The sequence below is a fragment of the Suricata suricatta genome, chromosome 5 (genome assembly GCF_006229205.1).
Source record: "Suricata suricatta isolate VVHF042 chromosome 5, meerkat_22Aug2017_6uvM2_HiC, whole genome shotgun sequence".
Classification (NCBI taxonomy): Eukaryota; Metazoa; Chordata; class Mammalia; order Carnivora; family Herpestidae; genus Suricata; species Suricata suricatta.
The window spans coordinates 55,650,897-55,671,994 of NC_043704.1; the positions used below are offsets into that span (position 1 = coordinate 55,650,897).

The 21,098-nt window shown below is 34.1% G+C and overlaps 1 protein-coding gene across 1 annotated transcript in view; it reads left to right on the forward strand.

The window, feature by feature from the left end:
* DZIP3 (DAZ interacting zinc finger protein 3) overlaps window positions 1-21,098 on the forward strand; it is an 85,961-nt gene that overhangs the window by 31,357 nt on the left and 33,506 nt on the right. Inside the window, exons 11-19 of the mRNA XM_029939257.1 lie at window positions 5,012-5,131; window positions 7,125-7,226; window positions 8,932-9,024; window positions 9,795-9,847; window positions 11,676-11,752; window positions 13,416-14,033; window positions 16,076-16,108; window positions 16,982-17,151; window positions 17,939-17,983. Of these exons, the coding sequence (XP_029795117.1) occupies window positions 5,012-5,131; window positions 7,125-7,226; window positions 8,932-9,024; window positions 9,795-9,847; window positions 11,676-11,752; window positions 13,416-14,033; window positions 16,076-16,108; window positions 16,982-17,151; window positions 17,939-17,983 (1,311 nt within the window). The remainder of the gene's footprint in view (window positions 1-5,011; window positions 5,132-7,124; window positions 7,227-8,931; window positions 9,025-9,794; window positions 9,848-11,675; window positions 11,753-13,415; window positions 14,034-16,075; window positions 16,109-16,981; window positions 17,152-17,938; window positions 17,984-21,098) is intronic.

Here is a 21,098-nt window from a genome sequence, read left to right on the forward strand (position 1 = left end):
ACAAAATTGCTTTGTGAAGAATATGAGTGTGATTCAACACATAGAAGTGAGGTAGGTGTGTCAGCAAATAACAACATTTATTATTATTTAAAAACAAGAAGATTAAAAGCTGTACAGGTCCAGTACTTCACACAGGGCTAGAACTAAACGTGGTAGTTAATTAACTTCTTTTTTTCCCCAAATTATATTTATCATTATTTTGTTGTTGATTTAAATTTAAAAAGTACTAGAAAAACTTAAACTTATTTCAGAAAATTTGAAAAATGTGTAAGTGCTGAAAGACAAAATGTATCCATATTTCTTCAAAAAGAAAAACAAATGTTAGTATTTTTACTTCTGTTTTCCAGACACATATGTATGAACACTTATACCCTTTATTTTTAGTAAATTGGTATGATGTTATATACATTGATATATAGTTTAGAAATATATACTCTGAGTTTCCCAGTGATTAGATTAGTCTACAGTATGATTCGTTTTCATGATTCATCATAAAATCGTGCTTTCATTTACATAACCAGTTTCCTGCTGTTGAATATGCAGTTTAGCCCAAACATTCCAGTTTTTCACTATTATGTAAAGTGATCTTTGTGCATTTTCCACATAATTCCCATACAACACATTTCTAAAGGTGGAATTGTGAAGCAAGTCTTTAAACACTTGTAAACCTGTTGATATTTATCTTCATGTGTCCTCCTAGAAAGTTTGTACCAGTTTGCATTTTTAAGACAAAGTATGAGAGTTTCTGTTTCCCCACACATTCTTGGCATTCTCTCCTTTTGGGGTAACTTTTATCCATCTTTTAAGCCATATTAAAGTCACTTTTTAAGTTGTTTAATATGAAAATAGGTACACTAGTTTCTCTAGGTTAGTGTTTGAATGATGTATCTCTTTCCAGACTTTTACTTTAAACGTTTCAGGATCCTTATGTTTGGGCTGATGTTAAAGCCAGATGCATTCTTCAAAGCAGATGTTTTGTAAGAAATACAAAATTCAAGTTTCTAGTAAGCTATAATAGGTCAAATTGTATGTATCTAGTAGTGGAGCTTCAAAATATATGGGACAAAAACTGATAGAGCTAGAAGGAGAGACAGAAAACTCTTCACTCTCCGAGTACTATTTTAAGGTAGCTCTCTCAGTAATCAGTAGAATAAGCAGTTTTTGGCATTTATCAGGATAATCACATGACTTTAAACCTAGACTTAATAATGATTTTACATATTATTTTTACATTGAACTTCACAGCTTTCCTAAAGCAGGTCCTACTTGGTCTTGGTTTTCTCTTTTTCCTCCTCTTTTTAAAATATTTTTTGTTTAAACTTTTTTTTGTGTGATTTTTTTTATTTCATGCAAAATAATACATGTATACAGTTTGTCAAATATTAGAAGACTTAACATTAACAACCTGTGATCCATCAGCTTTCATTGTAGTTCCTAACTAGAGAAACCTTCTTCCAACTCCCTAGGCATTTTTCTTTGATATTTACCTATATATTTTGAAAAGATGTAGTGCTTTTTAAATATTTCTCCATGGTAGATATTCTCTTTGACTTCCCACTGTGGCAGATGAGGAGGGTTTATTAGCTCTCTTATACCTCCCCTTTCTCCATCCTACCAATAATCACACATTTCTATTAAATTTGCCTTAGGTTTTTCTTTTATTCCTTGGAATATCCTTCACTTCTATATAGAATCCTCTGTTTCTTTGATCTCGTGCTTTCTCTTCAGGTTTACTCCCTTGATTTTGTGGTATAGCTCCTTCAGCAACTTCCTAGAAAAGGGTACTTGATTGAGAGGTAAATTTTTTGAGATCTTTCAAGTCTTCAAAATAATTTTTTTTCTACACTTTATTTGTATCTTGCATGGGCATAGAATTGTAGGGTGCAAATTATTTTCCTTTATGTTTTCAGTGAGTTTCTGTTATCTCTTTGCTTCCAGTAGTACTTTTGAGAAATCTAATGTTCTGATTCTCAATGTTTTGCTTGTAACCTGATTTGTTATTTTCTTTCTGGGAGATTTTAGGGTATTCTGTGTTCTCCAGTGTTCTGAGCTTATGTTTTGAAAATGTTCTGGTACCTTCTAAAAATTTACTTATTTGATAATTTCATTTCATTTTTTATTTCTGAATTGTTTATTATTCAGATGCTTGACATCCTGAACTGAATCTCTGATTTTATTATTTTTTCCTTATTTCTTACATTTATTTTTTGTGCTACTTTCTAGGATATTTTCCTCAGCTTTAGCTTTCTTCATAGGGCTGATATTCAGCCAGTACACACTAGTGCTGTTATATTAGTTATTATACATTTAAAATGTTTACACACTACTTCCAAAAATAGTTGCTGCCATGAGTTTCTTGGGCACCTAGCAAGCATTCCAGCTTTCCCTCCCTGTACTTCTTTAAAATCCAATAAAGGTTTAATATCTGATAGAGCAGAACGCTTCAATGACCCTGTTCTGGCTGTATGCCAGCATGTTCTTAATCTGTTAAGACTGATGCCTGGCAACCCACCAAAAGTCATAAACATTATGATTAGTTTATTTTTAGGTTAGTTAGGGTGCTGACCTGTATTGTTTTATCCTGGGTGAATTCCACCAGAGGCCTTCCCTACCCCAGTTGTTCCTATCTTCATATATTCCATTAGATAAGCTCGTCCTGGTGTGGGAATATGGCATCCCTACAGATACCGGCACCCTAGCCAGGGTGGTGGCCTTTCAAATGCTTGATATTTTTAACATTACCCTTGTTCCTATCCTTCTATTGAAATTTTAATTTCAATGATTATTTTAGCTATTATCTACCAAGAGTTTTTGTTGTTATATATTATGTTCTTTTGTTTTTTTAAATGATCATCTGTTCTTGTTTCCTAAATGCATACTATATCAGAGGTAAATGTCAGCCACATCATGGAAGGCCTTAATTAGCCAAGTATGGAATTCAAACTCTATCTTGAGGTTAATGTGAAACCCCTGAAGACTTTTAAACAGTGGAATGATATAATCAAATTATAATGAGAAAATGGAGAACACACATATACACACTTGTATACCTGTATGTGTGTGTGTGTGTGTGTGTGTGTGTGTGTGTGTGTGTGTACATGTGTATGTGGCCTCTCTGGGAAGTTATATTCAAGTTGGAACCAGAGATTGAGAATAGAACTAGCTCTAAAGATCAGGGGAAGAACAATTCTAGGTAAATGGAATATAGTATGGGTAAGCCCTTAGGCCTTGAGAAGCAAGTCTGAGGAACTGAAAAAATAAATCTGTGTAAATTTTATGATGAGCAAGGCTAGAGATGAATTTGAAGGGATGGCTAGATATACTGGGTTCAGCAGCAGGTTCTGCAGAACCTTTCAGTCAATCCTTGGTAAGGGTTCCAGACTTTATTTTCGGTACAGTGGGAAGCCATTGAAGAGTATTAAGCAAGGAACTGACCTCTTTTGCTTCTGTGTAGAGAGTACCTTGGAGCAGAGTAGGTGGGGAAGAGGGGGCCAGTTAGGCAGCTAAAAATCTAGGTAAGAAAGAGTGGTAACAATGGAGATAGAAATGGAAAAATTTGCAATATATTTTGGAAGAAGAGTCAGTAGTTACTTGTTGATATATTACATGCAAAAGGTGAATGAATCTATTATGCAGTGGATGGCTTCAAGATTTCTGGCTTGAAGCTGAATAGATAGTGGTAAATGACATTGGTGTGAGTCCTAGGAGGGCTAAGTCTTAGCCTGCTAAATTTACTGCATCATTAACATACTTAACTTCCATAACAAGCTGTCTTAAAACAGGCACTCGGTAAATGAGTTGAATCAGTGAATGCCAAAGATGGGAGACAAGAGATATGGAATAAAGAATAAGGAAGAAATGGATTAAAAAGGGAAAACAACTAATAAAATAGTTACAAATGGTAGTTAGTGTTCTACAGAAGGCAAGGGGCTGGAATAGAGAAGATGGAGAACACAGAGATGCACATTCCTATAGCTAGCTGCATATATCCATATGTATATATGCATGTGTGCCATATATTTGCTGGGAGTATCAGTAGATCAATATTGAAGTATTAAATTTGAGATCTGTGAAACTTCAGTAGTTACCTACATTCTGTTAGCCTTTTTGTTTTGTTTTGTTTTTAGCATTTCCATTTGGCTATTGGCTCTGCTGACAGGATATATTATCCTCATACTGACAGGTCCTTAAATGCCTCTCATTTCATTTTCTCTTTTCTTGATACTAAAATGTTTTAAGTTGGTCAAAACATATTTATTCTTCAATATCAGCCATCAATTCAAAATTCTGAATGCCATCATTATGGTGATTAGATTTATCAACTAGTCTACACAAGCTTATTAGTCATGTTGTATACTCTCAGTATATTAGAAATGCTGCTATTTGAAATCCTGTAATAGTATCTCTCTAAGGGATAAGGATGAAGGACGTGGTCCAAAGACCTGTTTAACATAGATGTGGTAATATATTTCACCTACATTTAGTCAGCATTTTTAAAATAGGAAATTGCATTCCAAGTTGTAACTCAGCATTGGAAGCATATTTCTGTATACAACCTCTTCCCATAATGGCAGGGTGTGGCACATTGCACTACTGTAGGAGTCCCACCACCAACCTGGTGTTCTGGAGACCAGTTCTAGCAGACTCTCCTGGGCTCCCAGTGATTTGTTGTCTCTCTGTATGTATATCAGAGCAAGTAATTTTTAATAGGAACATGCCAGGTGTTATGCTGTGAGTTAAGACAGTAAAGAGAGATACAGACTCAAATCCAGACTTTTTCCTTTCTCCATGTTTATGTTCAGTAAGAAGCCTAGTATTTTTAATTTACAGCCTTTTCATGTGTTGTTTACTTTGAATGAGGGAAATATGTTCTATACTGTTCCTTAAGAAAACATACAATGCCTTCAAAAAGGAAGATAATAAAATGGACATATTATTTAAAGTAAGATATTGGCAGTGTTGCAGTCTTATTACTAACAATTCATAAAATTTTAAAAAACTTTTAATCTAGGATCATCTTAATGATTTTATCAAGGCAACTGAAAGTAATATAATGAAGGAGACGATTTGCAGTTTTCTAGATTGTGAGCGATCTTGTGAAGCTGACATTTTAAAGAACACCAATTACAAGGTAATATAATTGTTAACTTATTTTAAATCCATATAATTATAAAACTAAACAAAAATTATTTTTACCATGCATCAAAATATTGTTTAAAAAGAGTACTTAGTTTAATTATAGTAGTAAAGCATGCAGTTAAGTTGAATATCTCTGAGAACTTAGATTCATAGTGAGCAGGAATTACTTAAATCCTGTGAGTCAATAAAAATTAATCAATTTTTGGATGAATGGATAAAGAAGATGTGGAACATATATACAATGGAATATTACTCGGCAATTAAAAAGAATGAAATCTTGCCATTTGCAATTACGTGGATGGATCTAGAGGGTATTATGCTATACAAAATTAGTCAGAAAAAGACAAATATCATTTGACTTCACTCACATGAGGACTTTAAGATACAAAGTCCTCATGTGAGGACAAAACATAAGAGACTTAAAAAAAATTTTTTTTACATTTACTTATTTTTGAGAGACAGAGTGTGAACAGGGGAGGGGCAGAGAGAAGGAGACACAGAATCTGAAGCAGGCTCCAGGCTGTGAGCTGTCAGCACAAAGCCAGATGCAGGGCTTGAACCCATGAACCATAAGATCATGACCTGAGCCAAAGTCAGATACTCAACTGACTGAGCCACCCAGGCACCCCAAGACTCTTAAATATGGAGAACAAACAGAGGGTTCTGGAGGGGTTATTGGAGGGGAGATGGACTAAATGGGTAAGGGGCAGTAAGGAATCTATTCCTGAAATCATTGTAGCACTATGTGCTAACAAACTTGGATGTATATTAAAAAAAATAATAAATTAAAAAAAACAATCAATTTTGCTAAGGATTTTGTAATATTCAAATGCCTGTAATCATACTTGAAAAATATGTGAAATATTCATTATAGTTAAAAATGTTATAGGTTGATATTATTAGCATTTTACTAAGGAGAAAGGTGGTTACTCTGCCTGAATTATGATACTAAGTAAGTGATCATTATCTGTAGTATGGATCTTGGGCAAACAAAATGAAACCAGCCTGAATTTGAAGAAATTCAACAGAATACTTCAAGTCTAGTTCTCTCTGGATATATCAGAATAAGGCTGTAGGAAATCACAAGATAGGATGAGATGTGACCATCAGTGCCAGTCTGACACCATTTCTGTCATATAGTGGAAATCCCATTGCAAGGCATGATGTTTACAGCGAGTGGTGAGGGAGAAATCCAAGATGTATTCATTAGAGTAACATAGGTATTGGGAAGTGGACCTGGTGAAGTAGAGGGCTCAGGGTGGGGCAAGTTTGTCTTGGTTTAGGTGACATGGTGATAAGATCCTAAGGTTTGCCAGGGAGACTTCCAGGATTCCAGTCACATAGACAGCATGTAGCAGCAGAAACTCCTGGCCACAAAATTTATATCTTTGCTATTCACGCAGTTTATCTACTTAAAGAAAGTGGGGCTATAGTTCCCAGGGAGCTCATACTGGGAAGGACAGGAAATTTAAACATTGGGATAATGCAGTAGCTATCACTAAGAGAACATATCAGGTCTGGTCATTATTAGCAGAGATGCAGGAGAAAATGGTATGGAGTTGAGGCTGGAGGGAAAGAGAAATGTAAAAGTGGAGGTGAAGAGGGGCAGAGAGCATGTTCCTCTGAAAAGATCACACATCAAATTTCTGATATTTTGTTATATGCAGTATATGGAAAATATTACATTGACTTGTTCAAATTGATTGCCTTTTCTTTCTGTCATAATGCACTGCCTTTAGCAATGGAAAAATGGACCTATAAAAAATGACCTATAAAGTTCTTCAATGACCAGTGATCTGTTGATAAATTTTTGAATGCCATGTAAAACTCATCTAGCTGTAGCATAGTTCTGAAAGTGACTTAAGGTATTCATGTATAAATAAATGAATGAAATGAATGAATGAATTAAGGAGACTTATGGTAGTATTTTCTATGTCTGTATGATTACTATTTTCATGTCAACAGCTTACTTTTATCTTTTCCAGGGATTTTTTCAGTTAATGTGCAGTAAAAGCTGCTGTGTTTATTTCCATAAAATTTGTTGGAAAAAGTTCAAGAATTTAAAATATCCAGGTGAAAATGATCAGGTATTTGTTTTTCCTTCAAAACTTTGTAGCATATCTTCCTTTATCTGTTTTTCTTCATTTCTTTCTGTTCATATCCATCTCTCCTTTTTCTTTCTCTCTATTTTTCTTTGCCTATTGTCTCTGATGCTTTTCTCCTCATTATACTTCATTCATCATCACCATTTCTTAAACACATCTTTGTTGGGGATACTCTGCTAGTTGCTTTGTTTAGTGATTTCTATCAATTTGTTCCCTCCCTTTTAGAAGCTTATACTCCTAAAAATTGAAATATTGTTGCATGTATTCACATAAAGAACATAAAGTCAAAGAATATATTTGGGAAACAAAAAAAGGAAAGGATACATATAATTTTAAGGACAGTTTCAATGTTACAGTCTTCGATCATATATTTGCATTTATTTATTTATAGAGAGTGCAAGTGGAGGAAAGGGGCAAAGAGAGAAAGAGAAACAGAATCTTAAGCAGGCTCCATGCTCAGCATGGACCCTGATACCGGCTTGATCCCATGGCCTGAGCTGAAATCAAGAGTCGGATGCTCAATCAACTGAGCACCCTTATTTGTAACTATTTCTGTTTACCTAAGGTAATATAACTCAATTCTTATTAAAGTAAAATTCCAAAGCCCAATTCTATATTGATTACTCTTTAGTGAGCTAATGGCCATAAATTGGGTCTATACTGTTTGGTTCTAGAGTGTTTATATTGTGCAAACAGCAGAAAATCTCTTATAAAGGAGTTATGGTATAGTAGAAAGATTATGTGGTGTTGAGTGATATGGGTTCAAGTGCAGATTGAGCCACTTTTTTTATTTTTTATTTTTTTATTTTTTACATTAGGCTGGTAATTTATCGACTCTAATACTTAGCTTTCTAAGCCATTTAAAGTGAGGATTATAATACCTCTTAATATTGTTTTGAGGATTAACAGATAAAACCTAAAGTTGCATCGTACACTAAACATCATTAGATGAAGTGTTATGCCTTTTTTTTAAGCAACATGTGAATAATTTTTGCCTTCTTTGATTGTTAAGACAGCCAGTATAGCTCAACTTCAGAAAGAGAAGTAAAAGAACAGTAAGTAACTTAACAGGGGAAATAGCAAGGTCAGAGCCAGAGAAAGGACTCAACATTTTTATTCCTTTCCCCGGAATCCTGATATATCTGATCAAAATTCCTTGCTTAATAAGTACATTTTACTTGAAGTTGCTTTCCCTGTGGGGCAGCAAATACATTTTAGGCTGTAATATAGCTGCTTGAAGATTTTGAAGTAGAAATGAGAGAGAAAAGTATGATCATGCATTTTAAATAGGAAATTCATTAATACACAAATTAGACTGTCTTTATTTTTTTTAAGTTTTTATTTACTTATTTTAGAGAGAGAGAGTGGGAGATAGGCAGAGAGGGAGAGAGAATCCCAAGCAGGCCCCGTGCCATCAGCATGGAGCCTGATGTGGGGCTCAAACCCATGAACCGTGAGGTCAAGACCTGAGCAGAAGCCAAGAGCCAGATGCCCAACCTACCAAGCCACCCAGGGGTGCCCCATGGACTGCCTTTAAACAGCTAACTCTCAAGTGTTTATTCACATCTTTCATTTTTCCATCTAGCAACAGCTGCATTTAACATTAATCAATTTTGTACATTAGTGATATTTTTTCTATTTTTATTGTTTGTATTTTTTCTATTAATTTTTTTATTGATAACTTTAGAGTTTTAGTGGGAGAAAATGTTTGAAGGAAGGATGTACAGGCGACATGGTAAGGATGCTACAATGTGATGTACCTGGAATTGTTAAAATTTTGGTGAGCATCTTTTTCTTATTTTTCTTACTTTCCTTCACTGAAATATTTTTTACCAAACAGACTTGGGAATCATAATAGTATTCTAGTCATATTTTTTCCTCTTTGAGGATGACTAAGCTCTCTTGCCTTTCTATTGCTTTGATTTCTCCTTGGAGAAATCAAAGCAGTTGATTTGGACCATATTTGTGTGGTCCTTAGGAATTAAAAAAAATTTTTTTAACTAAAGATCCACATACAGGGGGAAGGAGGGAGAGAAACATAGCAGGCAATGGGGAAAGTCTTGTTATAAACCAAGGATGATAATCTAATTCTGTGCATCTAAGATTAAAATAATTTTAGACTTTCTGAATCTCTTTTAGTTTGTAAGCATTTAGCCATGAAAATATATGTAAAACATTAGTGTTCCTATCACATACAATGAACTCAAATTGTATCTACTTAATATTTTCTAATTAATGAAGTGTCTTGTCAGATTTTTAGTTTATAAGCAAATAGACCAAAATGGTAAATATGTATTATTTCTTTTTATACATATGTATTTTTGTGTGTCTTAAATCCTATACTGATATAAAGTAGGACTGCTTTTTAAGATCCACTGTAGTTTGTTGTTTGATTAGGATTGCTTATGGCTCACCTTGTTACTTCTGTTTGACTTGGTTTAAAGTCTGTTTAGCTTTATTCTCGTCTTTTTTCAAATAGTAAGACTAAGAACATTAAAGAATTTTGAGAATTGAACTACTTTAGAGCTATTTTTTTTCCATCACTTACAGTTTGAAGTTGTGAGAAAGGATGAATATATAACCATTGAAAATTTAGGAGCAAGGTAAGCTTGAAATAAACTATTCTTTTTCCTTAGCATGTAGGTATTTTTCAGTTGCTGCATTTTTTTTTCTATTTCTGTCACTTGCTAGAGCTCCATTAAATTTGTTTGTGTATTTTTTTATTTGTTTGTTTTGGAGCTCTATTAACTTTAAAGGAGTATTTTATGAAAAATTTTTATTCGATTGACGTTTGTTTCCTCCTCTCTCCCTACCCTGTAGACAATTAAATTCTAAAGCAAGAAAGGGTTAATTATGTACATGCTTTTCCCCTAAGTATGAAAATAATCCTTTCCTGAAAACAAAACATATTTTTCTTAAAGTCATTTAAATTAAGTTGTTATGATGTAAAAACTTTCTCCTAGCTTTCAAAACTCATCCAGGCCTCCAGGCTTACCTGAATATTTAGAATTATCTTATTTCTTGGATGAGGAAACTGTATTGCAGAGGAAGATCTAGTGTAAACTGGGAACTCCTAGAGGTATAGAGCATTATAGCTCTTGAAATTAGACATTTCAATATAAAATGTTCCCCCAATTCATTGATTCTGTTTTCTCCTGTTGAAAATATAAATGTCTACCATTTTTCAGACTACCAGGAATATGGCATTCATATCTAAGGCATCCGTTTTCCTTTATAAGCTAATGAAACCCAAGTCTTTATCTCTGGCATAGGTACTACTCCTAAAATCTAGATCTATCCACCAGCATACTAAATAGCTCCACTTTTATTTCTATTTAAAAAAAATTTTTTTAGGTTTATTTTGAGAGAAAGAGAGGAGAGAGAGAGAATCCCAAGCAGGCTCCACACTTCCAGTGCAAAGCCTGATGCAGGACTCAAACTCGCAAACTGTGAGATCATGACCTGAGCCAATATCAAATAATTTATTACTATAATGTTATTGTATGGTTATACTGCTTTAATTACACTGGTAGAAATACGTGTTGTTTCCAAAATCTGGCCATAACAGCAGTGTTATGATGAACATGCCTGGATGGGTCTCCAGATGTATATGTATGGAAAGTTTTCCAGAATATATCCCTAGGAGTAGAGTCAGTTGGCCATCTGTCCAATCTTCAGCTTTCCTAGATTTTGCTGAATTGTTTCCCACAGTGGTTTTACCTGGTTACACTCCCACCAGCAATATAAAATATCTTTCTTTCACTCATTATCTTTGCCAGTATTTCATATTGTTAGAGTTTAAAGTGTTTCCAGTATAGGGTATGGTTGGCAGTGTTTTGGTGCTGTAGATAAAACACCTACCCACCAACACCTAAATCTCTGTCCTCATTAAACTTAAAACATTCTGGTGGTGTTATCCCATTTTTGTTTTATTCTGTTTTCTGTGGGAGAGTTCATTTCAGTGCCAAGTCTCAAGTTTTTCATCTGTTTTATGGCAACATTTACTTAGTGTTTAGTCTATTTAATAAATTTTGCTACTTTTAATCCTCATTTTTCCAGTTATTTATATTGTTATGCTAATTTGTTGCCTTTTTTTAAAATTACTAGTCATTAAATGAGTTTTCTTGGATTAGTGATTGATAAGATCTTACGTTGGAGGAGGGCCTGGGAGGAGTTTTAGATTTGCTGGTTTTTACAATATTTCTGTTGTCACAAAGCCTTTTCTTTCCCCCCTGTATGAGATCTAGCAATTCTATTTGTCTGGTAGTTCCAAAGAAAATGACAGTATGGGGTCATTCTGTTTTCTCCTTTGCTTTCAAATTTTTCCAGGAGAAGGCAGAGAGGACAGTATTCACTTATTTAGCCATGCTGATATCAGAAATCTTGACTAACTTTGGTATTAACTATAACTTAATTTTTTTCTACTTGCAGTTATAAAAAGTTGATGTCTCTGAAAATTACTGATACTGATATAAGACCGAAGGTCAATTCAAAATTTAGTGCAAAAGGTACCGTTTTATTCTTATATGTCTCTTGAAAAGCGTATTAAAAGTTTTGACTTGCTCTGTACAGTATCATACTATTGACAACCATGTGTTTATGTTTGTCGTTCACTGGGCTTGGGTTTACACTAAGTAAGCATCACTTGTCATAGGCCGAAATGTATGGATGGGAAGATCAGCAGGTGTATGGGTCTTACATTACCCTGGCATCCTAGAGACGTTTGCTAGGTCTAGTATATAGCTGCTGCCTACACAGTGAGATTGGACTCCAGCAGGTGTTCTCTACCAAACCCTCCTCTTTTGCTGCATTCCCTGTTAATAGAGAGAAATGGAAGGCATGACAATTTGGGACTCAAGGCCAAGTAGTCTAAACTTAAGTCCCAGCTGTTTAGGAAACCAGCTGGTCAGCAATGCCACTTGGAGACGCTTAGGGCTCCTAGTCCCATGGAAGAATAGTTTGATGTCAATCCTTCTTGCTAGGGGGAATGAGTGTCCTTGATCCCAGCCAGCTTCTTATTTGGTCACCCAGAGAAAGCTCCCTGGGTCAGTTGCTTTGTAACCTTGCTTGCCTCCATAGTATATGTCAAGTATATCAAACAAGAATATTCGTTTTTAAATTTCTTGAAACAAAATCATGAAGGATAAAATAATAAAGCTACATTATATAAGTACATATTTTGATATTCATACAAAAAATATACCATCATATATCAAGTTCTTACTACTTTTAAATTCATCTCAGTCTACTTTCCTCTTTTGGAAGTGCTGTTAAACCAGAAGTATCTCAAATAGTTCATTCTAAGGCCTTACTCCATTTCATTGATGAAATATCTACTTAATCATTAACTTTAGTATATTATTTGATGGAGATAAATCATTAATATATCATCAGGCCAGTGTGTCTCCAACTTCAATATATATTTAAATCATCTGTTGATTTTGTTAAAATGTAGGTGCGAATTCAGTAGCTCTGGGTGAAGGAGGGAGGTGGTTGCTAAGATTCTGTCTTCCTGACAGGCTCCCATGGGGAAGCCACTGCCGGGCTGGGGACAACACTTGGGATAGCAAGGCATTAGAGCACTTTCTGTTTTTGATATAGTTCTCTATTGTGTGATAGAGTTGCCACTAGCCATATGCAGCTATTTAAATTAATAAAACTTGGATATAATTTCAAATTCAGTTCATTTCTCAAAAAAACATTTCCAGTGTTCAGTAGACTCATACAAATCTAATAGTATAAATCTAAAACATTTTTATCACAGAGAGTTCTGGGCAGTGCTGCTTAAGATAAAATATAATTGCCTTAATAAAGTATAAACACTGGCAGTTACCATTCTTGAAAGTCTTTGGAATTTCCAAAGGCCTAAAGTTTTATGCCATTTGGTTGCAAAAGCTCATTTACATGAACAAAACCCTGGATGGTTGAAAGGCTTCTGTGGTGATTAGTCTTTGTGATTACTTTTGCTTGGGAACATACTGTTTTTGTTGGGATTTTTTGACAGCGAGACAGCAGCATGCTTATTGAGCACTGGTTGTGGCAAAGCACTTTACTGTATTTCATTCTGTTGGAATCATCTCTGTCCTACAGGAGTTTAGGATGTAATGAGAGAGACCACATAGAAAAAAGCATTAATATGGAATGTTTTGACTTCTCAAAATTCATTTTCAGATGAAATGCCTATCTTCAAACTTGATTATAACTATTTCTATCATCTGCTTCATATAATTATCATTTCTGGTACTGACGTTGTCCGGCAAATATTTGATGAGGCTATGCCACCCCCTCTTTTGAGAAAAGAGCTTCTCATACACAAGAATGTGCTGGAACCCTACTACAACCATCTTTGGACCAATCACCCTTTGGGTGGAGCATGGCATCTGCTTTATCCCCCAAACAAGGAGCTACCACAGTCCAAACAGTTTGACTTATATCTCCTATTAGCTCTCATAAAACATTTGAATGTATTCCCTGCACCCAAAAAAGGCTGGAATATGGAACCACCGTCTTCTGATCTCTCTAAGTCTGCCGACATCTTGAGGCTGTGCAAACTCAGGGATATCCTCCTTAGTGAGATTTTGATGAATGGTCTCAGTGAGTCACAGTTCAATTCAATTTGGAAGAAAGTTTCAGATATTCTTCTGCGCCTTGGGATGAAGCAAGAGGATATTGACAAAGTGAAGGAGAATCCCATTGAGAATATCTCCCTTGATCACCATCAACTGTCCATCTACCTAGGCATACCAGTACCAGATGTCATCCAGAGGATGTTATCCTGCTATCAACAAGGTACAAAGTAATTATTTACTTCAGCTGGTAAACCTTCACTAAGTGTCTACCATGTGCCAGACACAGTGCTAAGGGCAGGAAATTCAGTGAGCTCACATTCTTGGGAGGATAGACTTATCAAGAAACTACTAAAAATTATAGTACTAGAGATGTTCCAGAATACCACGGGAGATCCTACCCTGATAGTACTTTCTGGAGAGTGTAATATTTAAGGAATTCTTAAAAGACATATAAAAGTTAGCCCAGTGAAGAAGATGGAAAAGGACGATTCAGAAGGAAACAAGAACAAAGGTATAGAAATGTAAAAATATATTGTAATGCAGGGAACTAAAAAGTTTGGCCTTACTGCAGTCTAAGTAGGGGAGAGGTAACAAAGAGGATTCAAGAGGATCTCTCTTGCCATGCTGAGGAGTTTTTGTTTTCAGAAAGGAATTATTGAAGATTTTTAACTAAAGGAGTTTTATCACTACTATAAAATTAAGGATGCCTAAAACCATGAAATACAGGTACTGTATGTTTCAAGTATGGCCTTTTAGATAACATGGGTATATGTTTTCTCCTCCTTTACAGCAGAACCATGAAAATTAATTAAAAAGTTTGGCAGCTATCCATTGGCCATGACTATGGTAATTTTAAAAATCAGGTAATGTCTAAGGTCAGCAGTAGCCATTCCCAGACAGTGTCTCTTCATATGGGAAAGACTTCAGAACTCCTCTCCCACATTCCTGGATAGCTTCTCAGTTGTCATCATGGGAAGTGGAGTTCAAGGCATGTCAGCATCACTGAAACCTTTACTATGCTATTCCGGGTGACTTTTCCCAGTCCCAAGTTATTAGTTGTACTACCTAGGGAGCAACTGATGACCACACTGATGCTTTGTAAGCATAGAACTTACCAGGGTTCTTGTAACTGTTGAACTACTATTGTTGATAATTGGTAGGCCCCAATAAGAGTCCTTTTACTAAGGTCCTGGGATACCATTGTGTTTTCCTGCTTAAGCATTAAGAGCCTTTTTTGAGTGTGTAAGAGAAGAGAATGCTGATTTTGATGATATTAGAAAGTCATGCAAGAATGCTTGACTTAAAATAAGGGGCTTTTTTTTTTTTACATTTACTTTATGAAGATATTTACTTATTATTTATTCATTTATTTATTTATTGAGAGAGCATGGGCAGGGGAGTGGGGAGGGAGAGAGAGAAACAGAGAAAGGGAGAATCTCAAGCAGGCTCCACACCCAGTGCAGGGCCCAGCTTGGGGCTTGATCTCACAACCCTGAAATCATGACCTGAGCGAAAATCAAGAGTCAGTGGCTTAACTGACTGAGCCACCTAGGCTCCTTACTTCATTAAGATTCTTAATAACAAATGAGAATAAAGGTAATATATGTGGGAAATATTTACGCACTAAATAAATTCAAAGCATTTCAAGCAATTCTCACTTAGGTAGACCCAAAAGCTTCAGTTCTTAATTTAATAGAGGCTTTTCTAGCATCTTTTCTTTCCTAGTAATTATTACAGTTGCTGTTTTCATTTGTTTGATTAATATCCATTGTTCTCACTGAATCACTGTGAAGGGTTCTTCTTCACCATTCAGTATCTAGAGCTTAATATAACCTTATACATTGTAGGTGCTTAATAAATATTAATAGGCAAGGGAGAGGGAAGGCTGATCAGGATAATTCATATTGCTAAAAAAATGCTCAGACTTTCAATGGAAGTTTGCTTCATAATGGACTATTATTACTTTATGACCTTAGATTTTTTAAATTGTAAGAATTTGCTGCTTGTTTTAAAGTGCTTATATTCTAGGCATTATCTATTATGAACTACCAGTTTTGTTTTCTTTCTCTAAACATGAGTTTATAACCTTTATTTACGATTTAAAGATTATGTGTTGTTTAAACTGGATTCATGAGTGAAGCTGGTTGTTTTTACAGTTATAAAAGTAATTGGTGCAATTCGGGCTTTTCTTAGTCCCAGCCAGATATTTGTTGGTTATATTTGCAATTGTATAGCTAAATTTTTTTTTTTTATACATCACAGGAATTGCTCTACAATCAATAACGGGCAGTCAACGTAAGTATGTTTAAAAGCAAAATGCCTGGATGACCTTTCAACTTGGGGTACCTAAGGGATACTTATAGGCATTTTACTTGGTCAGATAAACTATATGATAAACCATTCTTTATTATAAGTTTGGAAAACCATGTAAAACTACTGCTGGTCTGCTGAATATAGTATGAGCCTTTTTATTCTGCTTTGGTCTTAATACATGTCTCCAGGATTTACCCAAGTATAGGTTATTAATTTTTGACACACTGGACACTTCAACAGCCAAAAATGCCTACATGCTTGCTTTACCTGCTCATATATACCATTCTTTGGCTTGTGTAGCTGTATCTAGTTAACTATCCACTGTTAGACTATCTACTTTTTGCCATGTGGTGAGTTGCTAATTCTTTTAATTTCCATTTTTGTGCTGTTGTTTTTTTAAATGCAATTGTATTCTGCTGTTAAAATTATACTTTAGGAAACAACACCATGGGTTTTGTTTGAAGTAAAGTTATACTTAATAAGAATATTTAAGTTAAAAATAAAAATATTATCCTAAAATTTTACTAGTTGACAGTATTAATAGGGTCAATGCCAGGATCCTCAAAAAACTTAGTATTTAGAGTCAACTTAAGTTCTAGAATATCTAATATTTAGAGTCTACTTTAACATAGTAAAGTATCTTAGCATTTGGGTTTGTACTGATTGGTTCTAAGCAAGTATCAGTACCTATTTGGTCATTGATAAATGGGCATTTTATTTTCACCCAGTAAATGAGGAGAATAAGATGTCTTTCTGTTTCTGGCATGGTGTTTTTGGGGATAAAAATATCTTTATAATAGTGATAAGAGGCTAAAACTAAACACATCCTGATTTTGAGTTTTTTTTAATGTTTAGATATTGAAATAGACGAGCTAAAGAATGAGGAAGAAGTTCTAAGTCCACCTCTCATGGAATACAATATAAATGTGAACTCAAACCCTGAAATACAATTAGCAGAATTGAATAAAGATGGAGCATCGATACCCAGTGAATCTTCAACAGAATCTACTAAAGATCTCCAGGAAGTATACGCTTTCCTTAATATTTAAATTAGAAGAACTTAAATCAGGGCCTTGACTTTGTTACATGTGCTGTATTTACAGCATTTCAGACATTCTTAGTTTATATTTATCAGTGTTCACACAAAGCTTGAATTGGAATGGTTCTTCCTCTAGTACTTCTTCCAAAATCTTCCTTGCCTTAAACTTTTATTTTGCCAGCATTTACCAAACACTTCTTATGTGTCAGGCACTAGGCTAGATTTTTGAATGTTTCTTCATCCTGAGTGATGGCAATGGAAGTGGGAAGTTAATAGAAAGTAGAAGAAAATATTGGGCAAAGAAGAAGAGAGAAAAGAGAAAACCATGATATTTCAATGCCATTTGCACAGGGGTAGAATTAAAGTCATGCAGGATGGACTCTTTTTTTTTTTAATGTTAGTTTAATGTGGTCACTAAATTACTCCTGGGGTTAATTTTTCCTCTTATGGAACTGAATATGTTGATTTTTGGTAAATCCTTCCCTTCCTCCTTTGCTTATGCATGCACATATGCAGGTGAGGATCTGTGAGCTTTTTTTCTGTAGGCTCCTTATTGATATTATGTTATTCCTTTAGATCAATGATCTCAAGAGCAGAAGACTGAGATTAAAATAAGAGTGAAAGTGAAAATAATTTCTTATAGAATCTAGAAAGACAATGTGACATACAATATTAAAAGATGAAAGATTTCAGTGGTTAGAGGAAATAATATTTTGCAAAATAACTTAGGTGATTTGATTTGCATGTTAATTAAATTATTTATTTCTTGTCAGGTTAAGAATAAACCAAAGAAAAAGAAAAAGACTAAGAATAAAAAGGTAAGTGATGGTATTAGCATTATAATAGATGTCTGATTATGAACACTTAGGTTTAATACATGGATTCACTGATAGAACTTAAAATTAGTTCAAGTAGGCATATAGCATAAATGACTTATAAATGTCAGTAGCTTAGTGGTTCCTGGGTGGCTCAATCAGTTAAGTGTCTGACTCTTGATTTCAGCTCAGGTCATGATCTCATGGTTCGTGGGTTTAAGCCTCACATGCACTGTTAAGCCTCACTAACAGTGCAGAGCCTACTTGGGATTCTCTCTCTCCCTCTTTCTCTGTTTTTCCCCAGCTTGTGCTGTCTCTCTAAATAAATAAATTAGAAAGATAGATAAATAAATATAAATATAAAGATATATGAATATATACAAACTTAAAAAAATAAATGTCAATAGCTTATTGAATATGTGGTTATAGAGAAGTCTATATATGTTAGACCCTGAATGATTTAAACACCCAGTCTATCCCACTTCACTTCCCTAAATCATAATTATACATTTAAATATACAAATAAGAAACTGAGTAACATTTCATTAACTTCATTAAATATACAAATAAGAAACTGAGAAATTTCATTAATTTCTGCCTACCACTATCATTTAAAAATGCCTACTCAGTGTTTTATAAAAAGATTTCTAATATTTCCATTGATATGTTCAGAAATATCTTTCAAAACCTTAAGAAATCTTGATTTTCTTCCTTATGTACAAAATTCTGCCAACAGTGCAATAATGCACAAAAATCGTACAAATGCAAGAAGCTTTGTTCATGCTTTTTCTTTGCTTTTTTGCCAATTACAAATAAACAACTTACTGTTACTGTCTATAGCAGTTTTAGCAAAAAGTCCCTTAATTGCTTCTGAAATTACAAAGGAAAGTTGAATCTTTTTTATTTTTTTAATTTTCTTTTTTAAGGCTATATTTCTAGAGCAATTTTTGTTGTTGTTCAGAGCAAAATTTAGGGGAAGGTAGAGATTTTCCATATATCTCTGACCTCCACATATGAATAACCTCCCACATTATCAACTTCCCCCCTTAGAGTGGTACATTTGTTACAATTAATGGATCTACACTAGCACATCATAATCACCCAAAGTTCAGACTTTATGTTTTGATTCACTCTTGATGTTTGTAGATTTCTCTGGATTTGGACTCAAGAGTTTGTTTGTTGGTTGGTTTTTTCTGTTAAGTCAACTTTATAACTAACCACTATGGTAAAAAAGAAAAAAAAACAGTGTTGTTTTTCTGGACTGAAACATATATTTAAAATCTAAGTATAATCTGTAGATTATATTATAAACTAACACAATGAGAATATTTAACCAGCTATACAATCTGGGTAAGCCAATGTTATTTAATTTTGGAAGTATACACAAATTTTAGTCATAAATAAAATTTAGCAGGAGGGTAAATTTATAAAACACTTAGGTGAAAAACAGAATAAAGATTATTTATGCTCTGATCAATAAAATATCAATATAATTTTCTTATTTATCATAATTATCATTTATTATAATTTATTCCCTCAAAAGTTATTTTGAAAATTAAGGTATGTTTTTAAAAGATATGAGTAAGAGTTACTTGTAGGCAGTTCTTGTATAATAAAACACAGACTGATCTATTTGTTTCATACTTTTTAGTTCTTACCAAAACATTAGTAAATCCCAGGTCTAATACTACATAAAGCAGGACAAGTAAATCTGCAGCTGTCAGACCATAACTCTTGGTTCCAAAGATATATAGTTTGTCTCTTACAACAAATTAAAATATGGTTATTCAGATTTTCAATTGTAGTTAAATGGAAAACCCAACTTTTATGTCAAATTGAAATTAAACAGGTAATAAACACAATGGGAAATAAATGTAAACAGCTCAAAAATTCATATGCTAATAATATTAAAAATGTCTTATTAAATGTCAGGAAGGTTTTGTTATTGTTTATAACAACCTAAGTTTAGAAAAAATTTTTTAATATTTGTTTATTTTTGAGAGAAAGAGACAGAATGTGAGTGGGGAAGGGGGAGAGAAACAGAGGGGGGCACAGAATTGGAAGCAGACTCCAGGCTCTGAGCTATCACCACAAAGCCCGACATGAGACTCGAACTTACGAATACCCAGGCACCCTGACCTAAGTTTTTTTCTAATTTATTTTATTAGAAGAAGTTGAGATGCTTTGAAAATGAGATCATTTTATGAAGATAAGATTTGGACATTAGAAGAGAGAAATCTATCTTTTATCTAAATTTTAAAGTATGGGACCTAAAGATGCTGAAATGTTTGCATATGACTATTTCATATACAGTAGTCCTAGTAATATATACAGTAGTCCTAGTAATATAGTTCATTATTATTGGTACAAAGAATTGTCTAGTTATACTGGTAAGCAACCAGCTGTAAAAAGCTAAGTCCATCACATTCTCTAATGAGAAGTTTTCCTCATGAAAAATTCTAGCATACAGAAGTTACCTTATGTTATACAGAATAACAACAAAGTTTCTATGAATGAAATTGTGTTCTCTGTTAATTATTCATTTTGTAATATTTCTACCTAACATTAGTTGAGGTCCTAAAAAGATCTATCAGGGACTCCGGAAGAATATGATAAAAAAGAAATATTTGTATTGGAAATGAAAGTGACAGTACAGATAACTTCTATCTAGCATATATAGAGACTTAGTAGTTAATTTTTCTTCAGTTAGAATTTAGTTTTTAGCTTCTAATATATCCAATTTATATATAACTCTTCTGGGAGTTAATTAGATAGATCCTCCTTCCCTCTCCAACCTTCCACCCAGAGGGAAAAGGAGGTAGAGCAGATGGCAGAAGAATAGAAGGCTTTGTGATGAAGCCTTGGGGAAGGAAGGAAGCATGGCAGGAAATAAATCTAGCCCTTCAAATTGGATGTGCTCTCTACCGTAAGGAAGTTGCTGAGATGCACGTAAAACAGGCCGATTTGTGTGTTGACAAAGTTGTCATGGGAAGAGCTAAAAAGAAGTTTCAGAAACTCTGCAGCTACCCTAGATGTTCATTATGAACAACCAAATAAATATTTTTCAGTTCAGGTATTCAGGGATACTGAGACCAAGGTAGGAGTTGATAACTCTAAA